The sequence below is a fragment of the Chlamydotis macqueenii genome, chromosome 4 (genome assembly GCF_036417535.1).
Source record: "Chlamydotis macqueenii isolate bChlMac1 chromosome 4, bChlMac1.mat, whole genome shotgun sequence".
Classification (NCBI taxonomy): Eukaryota; Metazoa; Chordata; class Aves; order Otidiformes; family Otididae; genus Chlamydotis; species Chlamydotis macqueenii.
In genome coordinates this window covers 59,002,251-59,020,821 of record NC_141559.1, presented here as the reverse complement: position 1 = coordinate 59,020,821, position 18,571 = coordinate 59,002,251, and the positions used below count along the sequence as shown (strand labels likewise).

The window sequence follows — 18,571 nt, the reverse complement described above, 5'->3', positions numbered from 1 at the left end:
ATCTGGCTCTGCTCGCACTGCTGCCTCCGGATGAGCTAGACCCAGTTGCCAGGACTAATTTGGCCTGTAGGTCCAGTGGTCTCTGGTTACCTCCTGAGGTTTTGCTTTTTTTATTTTTCCTCTCAATAATATAATTGTTCTAATCTGCTAAAAGAAGTCCATCTGAAAAAAGAACACACAACACCACTCTTCTTTTTTTCTTCCCCTATCTCGTCTAGAATAGTTGACTTCCGTAACGTTTATTTCCAACAGCCGCTTTCAGCTTCCTGCGTCTGGTGAGTTCTTCGCATTTTCTTTTTTTTTTTTTTAACATTCTTAATGTGAATTGATATTCTGAATCAAATTCAGTATCTTTAGTTTTACTTTTATTAATAAGTTTATTAAATTGATTCACATAATCAGTTTTACTTCTAATACCCTCTGTTAAATACTGAGGATTGTGATATACTGTTAAACAGTGGTATAAACCTGTCCCAGGTTGTGTATCTTCTGGATTTTCTTTTTTTCCAGAGTTTGTTTCTACTTTAGCATAAAAACACCTTGTATAAAAGTAGAAAGAGGGGTGTGATGGGCTGTGCCATGCTAGTATTTTCCACGTTAACTGATGTAAGAAAAAAGAAAGAAAACGGGAATTACTCTAAAAATGGTGGGTCTGATTCTGATCCCCTTTGCTGTTGTATGAACTATGAACCCAGGAGAGATAGGTATGTGTAAACTTGCAACACCTCAAAGGACAACTTTCTTCCCCATTTGTGAAGTACATCACAGTTATGAAAAAATGGTTCTGCTTCATCTTAAATGTTCACAAGCAAATTTGTGTGAAGATTTTATGGTGAGAGTTTGAGAAAGGTGAAATCTAGGTTCTTAGGACTGAAGTGAGATTCAAAGTATTTTTAATTTGCCAACATATCTGTCACTGGCTCTGGTTCCAGCGGCTGCCTGGCCTCGCTCGCTCTAACAAGCGCCTCTGCTGCCTTCTGAGATGGAAGGACTTTGTTTGCTGTCCAAATGGCTGCTGCTGTAACTCTTTGCTTTCGTCTCACCCCCACAGTTTCTTCTTCTCTGCTTTCTGAGCCAACCGTGGCATGCTCATGGTGTGGGGTCCCCTTAGAGAGCGGTATGTGCGTGTGTGCATGTGTGCACACCTGTGCACACCCATTTCTAGATTCTGCTTACAAAACTTGCTTCTTACGATGCTCTAGCAGTGGTGGGATGGTCTTGTCACATTGCCAATGGGAGGTAGTTAATCTAAAAGGTGAATGAGGAGGAAGCACATAGAGGCCGGAACCATCCCTCCGACACAGGTCCCCGCAAAAAAAAAGATTTTCTAACTTCTTCTTTCAGCTGTGTTTCCACCTGTGGACGGGGCAGGAGTGGGGCCGTGGCATCTGGAGGTCACCAGCTTTAACACGGGTTTTGTCTTGAAGAAAATATTTGCAGAAGAAAAAGGTAAGATAAATTAGATTAGATGTTAGCAAGCAGATCTGTCAGCATTTTTTTGATGAGAGTACATGCCCGTCTGCTGCTTCTGCCAGAATAAGGTGTGATTGTGCATCACATTGTGCTGCTTTGTATTTTATGTTTCTAAACCCCAACATTTAGATCAGTGGATGTTTACAAATGTTCCAGTAGAATAGACCATGCACATATACCTACTCGACTTTAGAATGTGGGTTAATCTAATTTTTCAAAGACAGCTCTGAAGATGTACCACACAAGTGAAGTCAAATTTACTAGAGAAAGTGTGTACAGACTTGATGTGAATACCATGTTTGAGACTTGGGCAGTAACCGCAGGGTAGAAAAGCCCCGCATGCACTTGCTTCCTGCTAAGTTGAGAGAGTAGGCCTTGGTGGGGCATAATACCAAGATTTATATTATATTCACTAGATTAGCTGCTACAAAGCAGGAAAAATAGTAGTTTTGTACTTGTAGAGAATCTGTGTTTTCATAAGTAATCTGTACTTGCTATCTAAGTTCCAGAGTAAAGAATTAAAATTTAAAAAATAGGCTTGATTCGCATATATAGCAAGACAAGGCAGGGCAAAGTGGCTGTAAATTACTGTACTTTAATTCTATCTTAAGGGAATTTTACCATGCCAAAGCAGTGTAAGATGGTCTCATGGCAGAAAAGCATCTGGCCTCATGTTATTGCCTACATCAGAGGACAGTCTCTGCACGCAGCACAGTAAAACCATGAAGTGGGAGCCGTACCTCCAGAAAGGTACTAAAAACACTTTTCCAGCCCAGTGACCAGCTTTCTCAAGAAAATGTTTATATGTACAAATTTAACAGATTCTGACTCAGCTGCTCCATTGGGAGTGTGAATTTGGGGATCAAATGAAAGCACTCTCACTACTGCCTAAACCCAGCAACTGAGAGACTGATGCTGAAGTCGCACCAGCTGGTAACAGCTGCCAGTGCCAGCGATACCAGGGAGGCAATCTCTTGGACAGCAAGGGGCAAGCCACATATATTCTTAAAGGTGTGAGTGGACAGTTTGCAGTATACCCAGAGCACACAGGAAACGAGCAGAAATTATGGTGGCGGTCTTGCAGGCTGCACCTCTGGCCTGTCTTGTAGAGCAGTGGGGCTGCACCAGCAGAAGCCCCCATGGTGCTTTTCTCAGTGACACTTTCTGATAACACACTGGGAGGACATCCAGGCAGGGAGATTAATTTCTCCTCTTGCTTTTGCTGTGCAGCTCTAGGTGCGTAGCAGCAGCTGGGTTAGGAGCTTTAAATGAAAAGGATTTTCACTGAAAAATGCCTCTTCTCCCTAAAACAAACACCTCCATTCTTTTCGTAAAGTGCTGGTGCTGTGATTGTATAGCTTTAATTAAGAAACAGTCAAATGTTACTGAATGCACTATTCAAGTGATTAATTCGATTTGGCATTGACCATACAATGAAAAATTGCAGATTTTTCAATAATGCTTTTATGTTTTGAAAAGAAATAAAAGAAGTAACTGTGAAACTTGCCTGTTTCAAAGTCTTAATGTGACATTTCAGGCATCACAGTACACAGCTTAACATCGTTTCCAAATTATGTTCTCACTTTTTGGCCAGTGGTATGTGGTTTTTTTAAATCAGCAGTTTTCAAGTGTTTCCATGCTATGAGCACAGCGCAGAATCATAGAATAGTTTGGGTTGGAAGAGACCTTTAAAGGTCATCTAGTCCAACCCCCCTGCAAGGAGCAAGGACACCTCCAACCAGATCAGGTTGCTCAGAGCCCCATCCAACCTGGCCTTGAATGTTTCCAGGGATGGGGCTTCCACCACCTCTCTGGGCAACCTGTGCCAGTGTTCTACCACCCTCACTAGAAAAAAATTTTTCCTAATGTCTAATCTGAATCTGCTTCCTTCTATTTTAAAACCATTATCCCCCATCCTGTCACAACAGGCCCTACTGAAGGGTTTCTCCCCATCTTTCTTATAAGCTCCCTTTAGGTACTGGAAGGCCACAATATGATCTCCCCAGAGCCTTCTCTTCTCCAGGCTGAACAGCCCCAACTCTCTCAGCCTGTCCTCATAGGAAAGGTGCTCCAGCCCTCTGCGCATCTTTGTGGCCCTCCTCTGGATCCTCTCCAACAGGTCCATGTCCTTTGTATTTTGGAGGCTCCAGAGCTGGATGCAGTACTCCAGGTGGAGTCTCACCAGAGCAGAGTAGAGAGGCAGAATCACCTCCCTCGACCTGCTGGTCACGCTTCTTTTGATGCAGCCCAGGATGTGGCTGGCTTTCTGGGCTACAAGCTCACATTGCTGCCTCATGTTGAGCTTCTCATCCACCAGTACCCCCACGTCCTTCTCCTCAGGGCTGCTCGCAATCCATTCTCTGCCCAGCCTGTATTTGTGCCTGGGATTGCCCTGACCCATGTGCAGGACCTTGCACTTGGCCTGGTTGAACTTCATGAGGCTCACATGGGCCCACCTCTCCAGCCTGTCAGGGTCCCTCTGGATGGCATCCCTTCCTTCCAGCGTGTCAACCACACCACATAGCTTGGTGTCGTCAGCTTACTACTGAAAAATGTCTCGGGATAACCCCAGTGTAGTAATTAAGAAAGGCAGTTGGCTGCAGCTGTCTGAAGCCCACTATTAAAGCATTACTGCTTTAAAATACCGAACAGGATCACACAAATACAACAAAATGATGTAACAACAAAATTTGTGGGCTGTAGCCTACCATTAGCTCTTCACAAAACCAAATACAGTTTCATATGTGCTTAGCAGAATTTAGTTGTGCTTCAATTCTTAAGTCAATGAAGAACTGGAAAACCTTCTTAATCCACCAAAAGTGTCTGTCTGTAGTGGAAGGGGAGACGTTTGCAGCCAGTAGAACCTCTGTAATGCAGCAGTGAGCATGAGCACTGTAAGTCAAGGGTACAAAATCTTGGTGTATTGGGTCTAAAATGAGCAAGTCCCAAAGTAGCAGGGAGAAACAGTCCCAGCAGGGCATGTTCTGCTGGAGGCTGTGCTGGAGGATTGCCATCATTCTGGCACAGCAGCTGGAGGATAGTGGGGAACATGATCTGAACACTTACTGCATGCATGTGTTCCTCGCAGGGTGGGTATGGGAGTATTTGCTTGTGCCTAGCCCTGCTCTTGGCTGTGCCATGTATTTGTTGCAGATTTTTTAATCTTTCCCACCCACAAAATCGCTTGCCACCGTGTCTGTGCCATATTTCTTTTGCACAAGGAATCGCATTTGGTCTTTGGTTACAGAAGCCAAGGAGAAATGTAAATTCCTAAGAGATGAGGGTGGGGCTGAACTTGGCATGGTTGTCTTTATCTGACAAAATGTATGAACCCCCTGGAAACCACACGAGGATTCTGCTATGGTTTTGGGGTTTCCCCAGTGGGGGGCCGTGGTGACCTATTGCATAGGAAAGACCCAGCATGTGCCGGAAAGGGAACAAACACCTCTCCTGGCAGAAGCTGGTACGAAGGGCTGTGGTTACGTACCATGCATGATGCCGCTTGTCACACACAATTGTGAGTGTGGAGTACTAGTCTCAATAACTGACACTTGCCGGGTTTGAGGCTGTTGTACCATCTGGTGATGTCTCTTTTCCTCACAAGTGACAGTGAGTTGCTTTTGAAGGTTACCCTGGTTTATGTCAAACTACAGATAAGATTGGCTCTCCTAATATAAATGTGTGAGACCAAGACCCCTGTGTGGTCTGTTTTGGTCATCTCCTGTGCGCACAGTTACTGAAAGAATATTAAATCTCTCACTCTGGCAAGAAAACTGTTCTCTCCTTTTGTTGATAGGCATGCAAGTGGACACACAGTTTGCAGCTTGTCTTTTTTTTTTTCATTAAATGACTATGCTTAAGAACTGGTAAAGTCTTTAGAGATCAAAGTTATTGAATTAATGACATACTGAATTATCTGTTAACTTCTTCTCATCATCTGTGTGCTTGTGTTTTTCTCATTACTAAAATATATTCTAAACTATTTGTTTTAAAAATTCCTCATGTAATTTATTTTGTTTCCATCGATTTAAATGCAGGTTTTAAAATTCATGTATCTTTCAATGGAGTTTTAATTCTGGATGAAAAGCCGTTGGGTAAAATATCTCTGAGTTTAAATCAAGTCCACTAGGATTCAAAAAAAAGCATGGGGAATGTTCTCATAATGTTCAAACATAGCTCTCCTAAAATATCTCTCTTTTCCTATGTGTGATCATTTTCACGCAAAATATGTAAAAAACAAGAATATCAAGGAAAACTTTATATGCTTCCCACTGAAAAACAGAAACTCTGCATTAAAATTTACCGTAGCATGCGGATATGCGTGATCTTTAAACCAAATGAAAGCCAAATAGATGTCAGCTTTAAGTATCTGAAGTGGCTTCTCAAAATACTGAACTGAAGAATGAGTGAGAAGGATTTATGTATTACTTTTGGTGGTAAAGAGTAGAGGCTTTTTTCCTCTTAACTTATTCCATATGACTTAGTGCTGTCTGCATTATTCTATGTTTTATATAAAAGTGACAAGAGATTAAGGTTATACTGGAATTGGAGAAAAGTAAAGGAAAACAGGCCCTGAAATATATATTCTACTGTGGCATATGGTTGGTGTAAGATAAAAATAAATGTAAAATCTGAACTACCAGGTATAACTTGTGTTAGTCCCAAAAAAAAAAAGAAATCTTGGCAGCATGAAATTTTGAAATTGGACCTTAATCGTAACTATGCATAGGATGTAGGCAAATTGATGTAGACAAGTAGGCATGCCCATTTATTGTGTTTACTTTAATTTACTACAATTAAGGGATTCTAGGGAGACTACATATGAGAAAAAATATTTTCCTACCTGTCCTGTAAATACATATTAACTCTTATGTTATCCTTGTGCTGGGTACAGTGCATGAATACTGAGTTGTGAGATGGATTGTGGAAGGAAACTCCTTTTTTTTTAGTTTATTAAAATGCATTAAAAGGATAAATACCTTAAATCAACAAATGCAGAAAAAGTTATGATAATTTTATGTTTTGTATTGCAACTTCTACTTGCAAAGTTATTGAAATATTTACAAGCAAGCCCTCAAAATTGTTAATATTTTAATGTACATGTGTGCACACATAAAATTTAAGAATGAACTTAAAAAGATAGCTGTTTCCCTCTGGCTGAAATCTAGACTATGATTTTAAACAATCATCTAATATATACAGAGACAAGAAAAAGCTCTTTGTTGTTGGCAGTTCTAAGGGGAAAAGCTAAAATTGTCGGCCAGTTTCTCAGTGTAATAAAATAAATAACCAACCAAATTATTGTTGCTTACTTTACTAGCTTTGCTTATTAACTCAAAAAGTTTAATATTCATCATGACAAAGCTGAACAGTGACACGCAGTAAATATGCATTCTTCCCAAATATATATAAAAAAAAATTATCACGAAGTCATTATTCTGAATTGTTTGATCAACTGAAACATCATTATTTGCTGCTCAAAATACCTATACGTTCAACACATTTTATTCTTATCACAAAATATGCAAAAACAGTCTTCCATCAAACATTGGATAATTCTGCTCTAACTAATATTTTCCTCTTTCACCTTTACCTCCCACTGAAATAAAACTTATGCAAATACATGACCTAATGAACTGCATTGTTCATATATTAGCTATACTCTTAATATTAATTACTTGTTAGTGTTAAGGGACTCAGACAAGAAGATCAGACACTGTGCAAAGAAGGGAGGGAAGTGCAATCCCACCCCAGGTTGGAGCCGAAACACCCTGCAGTCAGCCCTCTCCACTACAGTGGGCTTGACACAGGCTCCAAAAGAGAGAAAGCCCTTGCGCCAGCAAATGCAAATGTGTATGTGCACTTGCCAAGTTGTTAGTTTTAACATTTTATCAAGTTACACATCTGCAGGATTTAATACAAATCCACGCGTCTCCTTAAAAACGAATAATCGTAACTTATTGTAAAGATGTGCCTAAAAAAAATTAACGCCTGCATATGCAGTAGAAATGTAATTGTTTACAGCGTGTGACTTTGTAACTTATGTGTATGTGTAAGACTCTGTTATCCATCAGTTATATACCTACATTGTTGTAAATCCAGATTTAGCACAGCAGTAATTCTGCTCATGTGCATGCAAACATGCGTACATCTAAGTAGAAATAAAGTAATTTAAAGACCATGGTCATTTGGATAACGCATCCATTCTTTGATGCAAAATGTACATGCAGGTTTTCAAATGACGGCATGTTCATCTTACACTGAACATGCTTCTGTTTTGTACAGGGATCTGTAGCAAAGTGTTCTGCACATGAATACGTATCGCTGTATGTGTATATATATGTCTATACATGTATATAGACATACAAACTCCTGCACATGTGGATGTCATTTTTTTGTGCATGGATGTATAGACTCATTATTGCAATAGCTGTGTTTTAAAATACACACTGATTTATTTTCAACACTTTTGCATAGATATATATGCATATGGACTTCTATGCATCCAGTTTAGCAAATAATGCATAATTCTGCAATAAATTACAAATACTTATTTAAAACTAACAAAGATTACTTGTGTATGAAAGGGAAATGGATACTTCATGATGATTAAGCCTGTGTCTGCAGATGGTCAAAAAAATCCCCAAACAGAAATAGGGAAAGGGCCAGGCTTTCTGGAAAGAGAACACAGTCACCGTTGGAGGTTGTAAATAGAAGAGGACTTCACAGTTTGGAGCCAAAAAAATTTGAGAAGATTTTGAAGAGTTAAACCTGTAAAAAAAAAAAATCTACAAAAATATGTTGTAAGTGCCTTTTTGATTTGTCTCAAACTTGAAGAAAGGTGAACTGTGTTAAAAGAGGATGTGGCACGAAAAATTTGAAGTGGTTTGAGGCCCAAAGCTGCAACATTTCCACATGTGAATAATTCTACACACACAGTAGTCTCATTGAAGTCAATTACTTAAATATGATGCATTTTATAATATCAGTCCTTCAGTTTGTCTAGAATGCAGTTAGACTTGGGTGGAAATTTGCTTTTTAACTGAGAGTCCATTCTGATCGACATAGTGACTTTGTCATAGCGCTACAGTCAGTGCTTAGCGCTTTATCCATGTTCATCTGCGAGTGTATCTGTATCCCTATCTGGACCCAAAAGTAGTTCTGTGTCGGTGGTGAATATATGTACATATATATAAGTATGTGAGTGTGTACAAAAACAGAGCCCAGGAGGGAACGCAGACGGACAGATGGTTGGCAAACTTCTGTGCTTGAACACACACGCGTGTGACATTTGCACACCAGCTGCTCCATGTACGGCTGTATCTGTGGTGAGACTCAAGAGGAATTACTTCTCTGTTTAAGGGCAGAGAAGAAAAATTATCACAGGAAAGGGTGGGAAAGGAACATGACATACTCAGTATCTTAGAGAAGGGAAACACTCCGTAAGTGCAAGGACATGTGCCACACTTTGGGCACACCACGCCGCTCTGACTTTGGAGGATATTTGATCAGACTGAGAACAGCACATGAGCTGGTCCTCTGTGAAGGGGTTACTTTCCTACGTGTGATTTACTCAAATTTTGAGGGGGTGCAACATTTATACTGAAAATGGGTCACTTTTTAAAATGCCCTACAATGCTGTGAATACCACATTGTCTGTAATTTACAGTGTCATGCCGTAAATGTGTGGAGAAAAATGACTTCAGACTCGGCTTGAATTTTGAAGCAGGTACTTAGCACTGCCAGATCTCATTAACTTCTATTGAATTTTGGATCTCGGATCAATACATCAGATTCTTACAGACTCTTTGTTAATTTTTGGAGTGATTCTAATAATTTGTGTTCATGTTTAATTTGTATGTAGCTGAATCAAGGTGTGATTAGTCACAATGAAAGGGTTCTTGAAGATAAATATTTATTTTATCTAATTGGGTAATTAAAATGAGAGTTAAATAGTTTTTCTCAGTGATTGTAGTAAATGGAATACATCTTTAGACATGTCTTATCTGTTGCTTATGTATATTAATTATAGGTACTATTACTAAAGTAATAAACTAGCAATTTTTAATTTAAGATATCTCATTATACAGGTTTATATGTATGTGCAGTGTGTAAGCATGTGTGCAAATATGTATATTTTCTTATATGGAAAGCTTTCATCCCTTTACTAGGACTTAACATCAAATTTCATCTTCTAAACAACATTAGTCTGTATTTGTTATTATTTTATAGCAAGATTCCCCAGTCTCCATGTGAGAGAATTTCCTTTAAATCTGATGACTTGAGCTCCCTTGCTAATAATAAAGTTGGCAAGATGACCAAGTATTTGATCATAAATCCTTTTCTTCAGTTTGGTTTGTTAAAACTGCCAAAGAAAGAAACTGAGGTGTAAATTTTCAGGTATTGTCTTGATCCAGAAGGGATTTTTCACAAAGGCTCCTGAGAAAGTGGTTGTCCATTTAAAAAAATTTCATAAATTGGAAATAAAAAAATTTTAGTTTTGTGTTTTTTCAAAACAAAGCGCAGAAATTTGAAAACAGAAACAGGATTTCAGTTTTGTGAATAAGGGAGTGAAAGAAAAAATTCTAAGTTGTTGTGTCTGCAATTTTTTTTTAATGCTGGAAGATTGTTTTTGAGATGACAAGACATCCTGGCTTTGAAAATATGGGTTCATTCATTGCATGTTGCTTGCTCCTCTAACTCTAGGAAGCCATTGCAGGTATGATTGTACTTAAGGATAAAATACCTATACAAAAGCTCTCATCCAAGCTTCTAGGCATCCTCTAAATTCTCTAAAATATAAAAACACATTGAGACATAACCTGGCAATTAATCCATCAGTATGAAAAATATACCAGACAGTTGAATCATTCTGCCAGTGAAATAACCTGCCATCATGCTCTTGGGCCAGAGAATAAAGACAGCCCCTACAGTAGCCTGCTGGGAAAGTGAATGAATTGAATGCAGATTTTTTGGTGGAGTAGTTTAGGGAAAAGATGCAGCACTTTGCAAAAGTACGGGCTGTGCACCAGTTCTCCTTCATGGCAGTGGCAGCACCACTGAATGGCACTACGGGCTGAAACGCTGACGCTGTCTGTGGCAAAGGGAGGCCATTTCCTAGACTGGCAAGACCAGGGCCACTTAGTGCTATAGATCAAAATCATCTTAAGATGAGTTTAGAAACCAGGAGGCAGCTAATGCAAATGTCAGACCATCAGCTTAATAAATTCATGACAGGAAACTCCGCAGCACGGGGCCATTTGCTTGCAGACCAGCTGCAGTCTCCAGATGGACTACAGCTGATGTATTAGTTTTCAGTAGCCCTGTGCTGTGGCAGCCAAGGCCTGTGCAGCAGTCTGGAGGTTTGTATCTGAATGGAGCAAGTACAATTCACCCAGAGTTGAAAACAAGGTAGCATGACCTTGGCAACCTGGTGATGTAGCTGAGGATCCAGACTGGATCTACAATGGCTGCGTTGTTCTGGTCAGTAAGGGTAATCTCCACATCTCCTTCCTCTCATCAAAAGCCTCTAAGTAAGAGAATCAAGGAGAGTTTTTATGTGTCTGCAGTGGAGTTAGAAGGTGCAATGATTACAATCAACACAATAGAGAAAAACTGGAGACGCTGTTTTGCAGACCCCACCTCTGCATGAGGTGAGACTTACAGGAGTAATGTGGGCAGGCAAAGGCAGTATGTGCATTCAGACAGCGCACAGCAAGTGGAAGTCTCTCTAGGGGTTTTCAGCTTCTTTTATTAGTATAAATATTTCTATTTCCTTTCAATGTCAGGTCTCTTCGAGAGCTAGTGTAGGCAGTGCTCAAGCTGAAAAATTAGGCTGCTCTTATCCTGATATCAACAGGAACTGCACTGAGGTGTAATTGTGGTAGGGACCGGATAATGGCAATAATAGTTAGCATGCTAATTGCTTTAACTCTCTGAAGCATTTTGTGACTGCCTGATCTAAAAAGCCTGTAGTCTTGCCTGCATGGTTTGTTTACGTCTGAGCTAATTCCTTCCAAATCCCAGCCTACCCAAGGGTGCACTATCAATATCCAAGATAGGTTTTGAAATTAGGAGTTCCCGACTCTTTTTATTTTCCCCTATCGTAAGTCACTGCCCATCCCCTGCAGACAGTTAGCCATAGTGAGCCATGCTCACAGTGATCTTATAGTAGAGGCCAGAAGCATTCCTGGCGTAAATTAAAATCCCATTTGCTTCAGTTGATAAACTTACCCCTTCTGATACAAACAGTTGTGCTTTCCTTTGTTGGTAGTATTTTTTCAACAAATATTAGATTAGTTTTTCGTGGGATTGAATCCTCTACCTGCTTGTGCTTGCGTCGTCAGTGAAGTCTGAGGGCTCTATAACCACACACCAGTGCTAGGGCTCTGTATTCCAAAGACAGAGAGAACAAAAACAGGAAAGCAAAGAAAATAAATGTTGCATTAGTTACTTAGACAATATGATCTATCTAAAACAGTGCAAGAATTTTCTTTGAGGTTAATTCCAAAGTTTATTAAAGGTCACTATTCAGAACGACTGCATCAGAATTAGATGAACATTCTTGTACTTAATAATATTATAAAAGCTCTCACTTTATTATTCAAAGAAAATCTTCTATTATTACGAGTGATGAAAGCATAAACCAAAGTAATGTAAACGAAGATACAGGTTTATATCTGCAATTCCAGACCCAAAATGGACTTGATAAAGTTAGTAAAATTTGGAAAAACAAATTGTTGGAAAAAAAAGTCCATCAGCAGCTTAGACTCAACCATCTGTGACGAGAAGATTTTGCGCAGTCTTTTAATTGGCATAGCATGCTAGAGTGTTGGACCAAGACCGAAGTATATAGTCTGAGAGCAAGGAACCAAAGCTTTTGTAAATATCTACACAAGTGGTTGCATACTGAGGTATAGAAGTGCCCAGTACTGACCTGTCCTTTAAAGGACATTGTCTACTGTTGATGTTTAATCTAAAGAGTTTTCCATTCATTGAGGTGAACTTGTGTCATTATTTTAATACGCTAGTACTGCTCTCACCCTGAGGCTGCATCAAAGACAGGCTATGTGCATAATTTTAAATACATCTTTAATATCCAAATATATAGTCCCATCTATACATGGAGGCAAGTGAACTCCAAATGGCTGTGAACAAAAGCAAGATCAGGACCACTGATGGCAATCTGTCCACAGGACCAGAATTTGGACCTTGTTCTGTACAGTAGATTGTAGAACAATATAATTTATTTTGAAAACATCTCTGCACTGTCATGGTGGGATATTTCAGCTTTTGTTATTGTGCATGTCGACTAGCCGTATTCACTACCCTTTAGTATCTTTTTTAGTCTTTAATCATTTATGTACTTTCAAAATAGCCAACATAATCAGACTTGGTTATCAACAAGCTGAGTAGCAGAGCAGTAGTCTTTTGCAGTTCTGGCATTTATGAACTCGCAAAAGTCAATGATTGGGACATCCTTATTTATTTATTCAAATATACACACAAGATAATGAACCTGAAGGCATTAACGAGTACTTGTGACAAAGAAATGTTTGTTCTGAAAAGGAGACTTGGTACTTGACTTTCTCCTGGGAGCATGAAGCTTTGTCTGAATCATATGCTGCTGGCTTGTGGTGAATTGTGGTGTTTTCAAACTGTACTGCTGACACAATTTTGAAGTAGAATACTCTGAAGGAAAGATGATGAAGCATTTAAGTAATTGGACTGTGTATCCTGCATACACTTTTCAAATTTTTCATAGATGTATTTTGTAAATGTCTTGTTTAATTCCCTTGGGGAACAGAGAAGGTGAGACAGTGGTGTTAGACCTACTGAATCTTTAAAAGCAGATTTCCAACTGCTGCCACCAAAACTTAAATTCATGAAACGGCTTTTTTCCTGGCAGCCAGGAATGCCATGAAATGGCCTCGGCCTCCATCCTAGTTCCTAGAAGTGAGCTGAGACGGCGAGAGCACGTTTGCGCTGGCAGACCAGGAAGTGCCGTCTGTTGCAATGACTCCTCTAGATACCGGTAACTCCAGTACAAACGAGGACTGCGCCGCGGGCTTGGTGCTGCCTCTATAAGAGAACGTGCTCTGGTCAAGCCGCTGTCACATCTGCTTTCGGCTGGTGCATCGGCTGGGAGGGATGCAGGTATGCCGGCAGCAGCAGAGGAAGTAGGGCACTGCCTCACTACAAAATGAAGGCAGGGGAGTTGCCAGTAGCAGTTGTCAATGCCTGTAGAATGTTATCTCTAAGCTTGTCCAGCGCTTTTCTTTTCCTTTGTTTTTCCCCTTTGTGAAGTGAGCCAAAGCTTTGAGTGTACTAGAAATGGGGGGGGGGGGGGGGGGTGGTGGTGGGGGTGGTGGGTTTTAGGGTGGCAAAACTGGAGAGCATTAGGGTGATGTAGAGTATATGTTTTTTTTGTGGCCATCATTCATTTCTGTGCAAATAGTGTGAAGCTGTGACTTCTCTCTTCATATATAAAGGAGACAGAAATACATTATTTGTGTAACATATGCAGGACATTTTGAAATTATGCAGTGATACTTTTAAAAATTACTTTTGTGGAGCAGAACTAATTTGCCTTCAGTTTTGCAGTTAGCGATTTTCATAGCTTCTTGTGCGTCGCCCTGTTTGAGCAGTGAATCTTGCACACAGCCAGCGGGGAAGAGGCAAACGCTTTCAAAATAGGAAAATTTGACTGAATGCTGGCAGGAGCTCAAAAGCAATTACATGCTCTGAAGAGGTACTCTCAGTTCAGTTTTACAACAGAGTAAATGTCAGGGCAGAGGTATCCCCTTCAAATGAAATTGTTTGACTGGGGCAAGCATTGGTGGTGTGGCTTTCTTTGTCTTGTGCTTCTTGCTTGTTGAAAGCGATTTGTAAGAAAAAAAATGTGAACTTTTTTGTATTTTTGCTGTGAATCCTTCATTGCTTTTGAAAACTATTAAGGTTCATGTTGCTTGAGATTCATACCTGAAGTCTTTGCTTCCTCATTGTCACAAGTGGTTCTGCATTACTGTTCAGTATAGGATTACTTAAATAGTCAGATTGATTAGTGAAGGGTTTTTTTTTTTTCTCTCTTGACCACCTCTAGAGAGCATGGGTACATTTTCAAGGGAATCTGAACTGATCGGTCAAGAGGGATGCAGGATTCTGTCAGTCTTGGTGAAAGTAAGAGGCATGAAATGTCTCACTAAAAGCACATCTGTAGCAGTTATACCAAAGTTAAATTCATTTTATTAGTTTTTCAGACAATTGGAAGGAAAAAATAGTTGGTATCAGTGGAGAATGGCAGATGTGAAAGGACTGTTAGCCCCCGTGGAGCAGCAAGAAGGTTATTTACGTGCATGGCTGTTGCACACGCAGCCAGCTGGGAGGGAACGGCAAGGTTCAGCATCCTCCATGAGGGGTACTCCCCATGGCTGTCCAAAGACTTATCCAGGTGTCTTTATCTTGAGGAATAATGGTCTGTTCTCTGTGGGTTATAAATGTTACATTTTATTTTCACTCTTCCAGAAACATCATTTGACTCACTGAAGAATTAAAACCGACAGCACCACAGAGCCGTGTGAGAGCAAAGGGGATTTTAGACTCAAGTGACATAATCAGCTCTTGAGAAGTAAGGAGATTTGGATGGTTTCTCACCAAATGGAAGTTATCTAGAAAGCCTCTGAGACCACTACATCTCTCCATCCCACTCCTGCTGTGCAGAGACAGTGCTCTTGGCCCTGGACGTTAATAAAATGCTGGATTCAATCAAATGTGTCTTGGTGGGAGACTCTGCAGTGGGAAAAACATCTCTCTTGGTACGTTTCACCTCCGAGACTTTTCCAGATGACTACAGACCTACCGTATATGAAAATACAGGAGTGGATGTCTTCATGGATGGTGTACAGATCAGCCTAGGTCTTTGGGACACATCTGGCAGCGATGCCTTCAAAGGCATTCGCCCCCTCTCATACCAACAGGCAGATGTGGTATTAATGTGCTACTCGGTGGCAAACCACAATTCCTTTCTGAACCTGAGGAACAAATGGATTGGCGAGATCCGCAGCCATTTGCCCCGCATCCCTGTTTTGGTAGTGGCTACTCAGACTGATCAGCGTGAGACGGGGCCCTACCGTTCTTCCTGCATCAGCTCGATCGACGGGAAGCGGCTCGCCCAGGACGTACGAGCCAAAGGCTATTTGGAGTGCTCTGCCCTCAGCAACCGAGGGGTGCAGCAGGTGTTTGAGTACGCCGTGCGGACAGCAGTCAATCAAGACAAAAGGCAGAACAGGCGGAAGCTCTTTTCCATTAACGAGTGCAAAATCTTTTGAGGACTGTCAGCAGTGGTTTTGCCCACTGTCTGTCTTTGCACGAAGATACTGCGGCAGAGAGAACGGGAGCTGAATCAAAGGAGAACTCTGGGTAGGACCACAGTGCAGGTGCCCCTAGTGAGACAGATGTGCACTCTATCTGATCTGCTCCCCCCCCAAAACACATGGGCACTGTCTTGAAAAACAAAAGGTGCAGGTACATGGCCTTATTCACAAGCCTGCGTTTGGACTTTGCTAGCCTGGACTGGAGTGGGGCTAGCCTGGAGATCTGCAGATAATAGCTGTGCTGATTTTGTTGTTGTTTCTGTTGATGTTCCTCAGTTGGTGGTTTGTCTGCCTTTATTTAATCACACAGTTCTGCTTGGATCAACCCCCTCTTCTTAACATGTCTGTCCCTGTGGAGTTTTTTTACTTTGAGAGCTTAGTGTATAAAATCTGACTACTGTATGTTCTATTTAAAAGACTCTTGTATATGTTGTTGTAAAATGCTGACAGTTTGTTTTCATATTTTGGAGGTTCTTCCTTTAGCTAACTACAGAAGCAAATTGTCCTATCCATACGATCAGTGGCCTGCAGGCAAGCCTAGGACTTCTTAGACATGCCCGAGTCACTGCATAACAGTAATCAAATCCAGTACTTCCAGCATAGCATGATCAAAACTTAGGGACATTTGACAGCTGTCCTGTGGCTTTGTGAGATTTATTTTGTTATCTTAGTCTTGTTCCTGAGCAATGTGGTCAAAGATGGGATGAACCAAGAGAAAACTAACCTGATTTTTCCTAGACCTCACCTGGTGACAACCCCAGAAGGGCTGGCTTGCAGTCAGGGCTCGTTTAGACATATGATTGGGATGGTGGAGATGAATCTGTGCTATCATCGCCTCTGTTGTCCCTGCTGTAATTCTGGAGGCAAAAGATTTCAGCCTCTAGGGATGAAATGTACTTTTTCATGAGCACTGAAATTCTTGCATATTTTTAGTATACTTCTTTTCAAAACAGTGGTTTTAGTGAAACCAGTCACCTACTATAAAAATTAAGTACATAGCAATATTGAATGTGCATATGTAGAATGGCCAAATAACTTTTTTTTTTTTGAGTTTGCATACTAAGTATGACTGCCTGGGTTGTATCAAAATAAGAGTGAAATAGGCTTTGCATTCTGGGGAGCCTGGCAAGTCTAAGAGTCAAATCCTGACGTACCTAATCAGGCCAAGTTACCCTCCTGCACAGAAAGCCAGGCTAAGGAGGTGGAAAGTCCGGGTGCATAAGAGAACTCTGCTAGAAGACAGAGTGGGGTCAACATGCAGTGCTGTACGTTCCTCACGAGTTGTGGTGTTCCCCTCGTTCTCAGGTTATCTGTCCCCTCTGCCTCGCACCATCTCTCAGGTCTTCAGATCTGTCTCATCCCAAAGTTTCTGCTGCCCATAGAGGAAATCCCCTGGGGGATTTCTTAGTGCAGCAAGATTTTTTTTCTCCTTTTCCCTGTGCTTCAGCTAGTTCAGAACTGACCTTTGAGGGTCAGTGTGCTGTAGCACAGTGCCATAAAAGGTGGCACAAAGCACAGTAGGATGATTCTCTCTCCACATGGATCCCGAGAGAATGACCTATGTCTGTTTTGATAGAGCCCCAACTCAAGTGTTTCAACAGGAGTGGATGCAGTGGCTTGTCTGATTCAAATCCGAGGTGGGACGTCAGGAGTCACCCTGTTAAGCAAATAAGCCATAGCTCAGATTTTATCTATCTATAGTTTGTCCCTGAAAAACTGATTGGGTACTCTTCCCCATACTCTTTTCTACCTCTGAGGTTCTCTATAAAGAGAGATTCCAAATTAAATCGTTCCCCTCCTATGAATCCCAGAGATGATCTCACTTGTGATGTAGGTGAGCAAGTATTTGCATTGTGGGCACCTTGAATAACAGCGATGCACAGGACACTTGATGTTGTGGTCTTCCTGCCAGCTCCCAGGCTGGTCAATATCTACTGTTCATCAACCTGGTTGTAAAGGAGGCTTCTGGTCATAAAAGCATACTGGTCTCATGTGAGGTTTTCATATCAGCTTTAAATCTTTACCAGCTTTACAAGACAAGGGCTCCCATCACCACCCATCTTTCCTGTACTCTTCTCTTTCCTACTTCTCTTTCTCTTCAGGTGTCGACAGCAAATTCTTTTCCTCCTGAAACACTAAATCTGACATGTTTGTAAAAGAACCTGAATGGCCTGATGCTTATGCAGAGTTACACAAGTGGCTATTTGCGGTGCCCAGTTAAAAATCTTTTGGCTTCTGGAAGAAATATGTTTCTACATCTCAACTCTTGCAATGCCTCTTCACTGAAAGTTTTTGGTTTTGTAATCCTAATTTAAGAGTAGCCATTGTTACTGTTTGAACATTAAATATCACATGCAAAATGTCACGTTGTGAATCTTCAAATCTGTTACAATTGTGGACGTTTTTGTTATGGTCCCCTAATTCCCTAATGGATTTAATACCTGGTTTCAACTTTTTTTTGAGACATATTTTTGCCAGCATGTTATATTAAATGGTCTTTTTTCTCTGTAAGTTAAGCTTTGCTTACAGCAGTTCATGCTGCTGTGCTGTGGTATCTGCCACAGGATGCCGGATTCAGAGACCAGAAGGCTCCAGAGAGTTGTGGTATCAGACTAAGCCAGATGAAGATGTGCTCCAGAATCACACTCCAACTGCAAATCCCATCTCACCTGTATTTGCCTCACAAGGCTTGTTAACAGTGTATTACAAAATGAAGAATTCAAGGT

At 40.8% G+C, this 18,571-nt stretch overlaps 1 protein-coding gene across 1 annotated transcript; it reads left to right on the top strand.

Annotated features, from left to right (window-relative positions):
• Positions 1–234: 234 nt before the first annotated feature.
• RHOH (ras homolog family member H) lies at positions 235–18,195 on the top strand. Its single transcript, XM_086747713.1, has 3 exons — positions 235–275; positions 1,345–1,449; positions 14,998–18,195. The coding sequence occupies exon 3, from the start codon at positions 15,225–15,227 to the stop codon at positions 15,798–15,800; it is 576 nt and encodes a 191-aa protein (XP_086603839.1). The 5' UTR covers positions 235–275; positions 1,345–1,449; positions 14,998–15,224; the 3' UTR covers positions 15,801–18,195.
• The last annotated feature ends 376 nt before the right edge of the window (positions 18,196–18,571 follow it).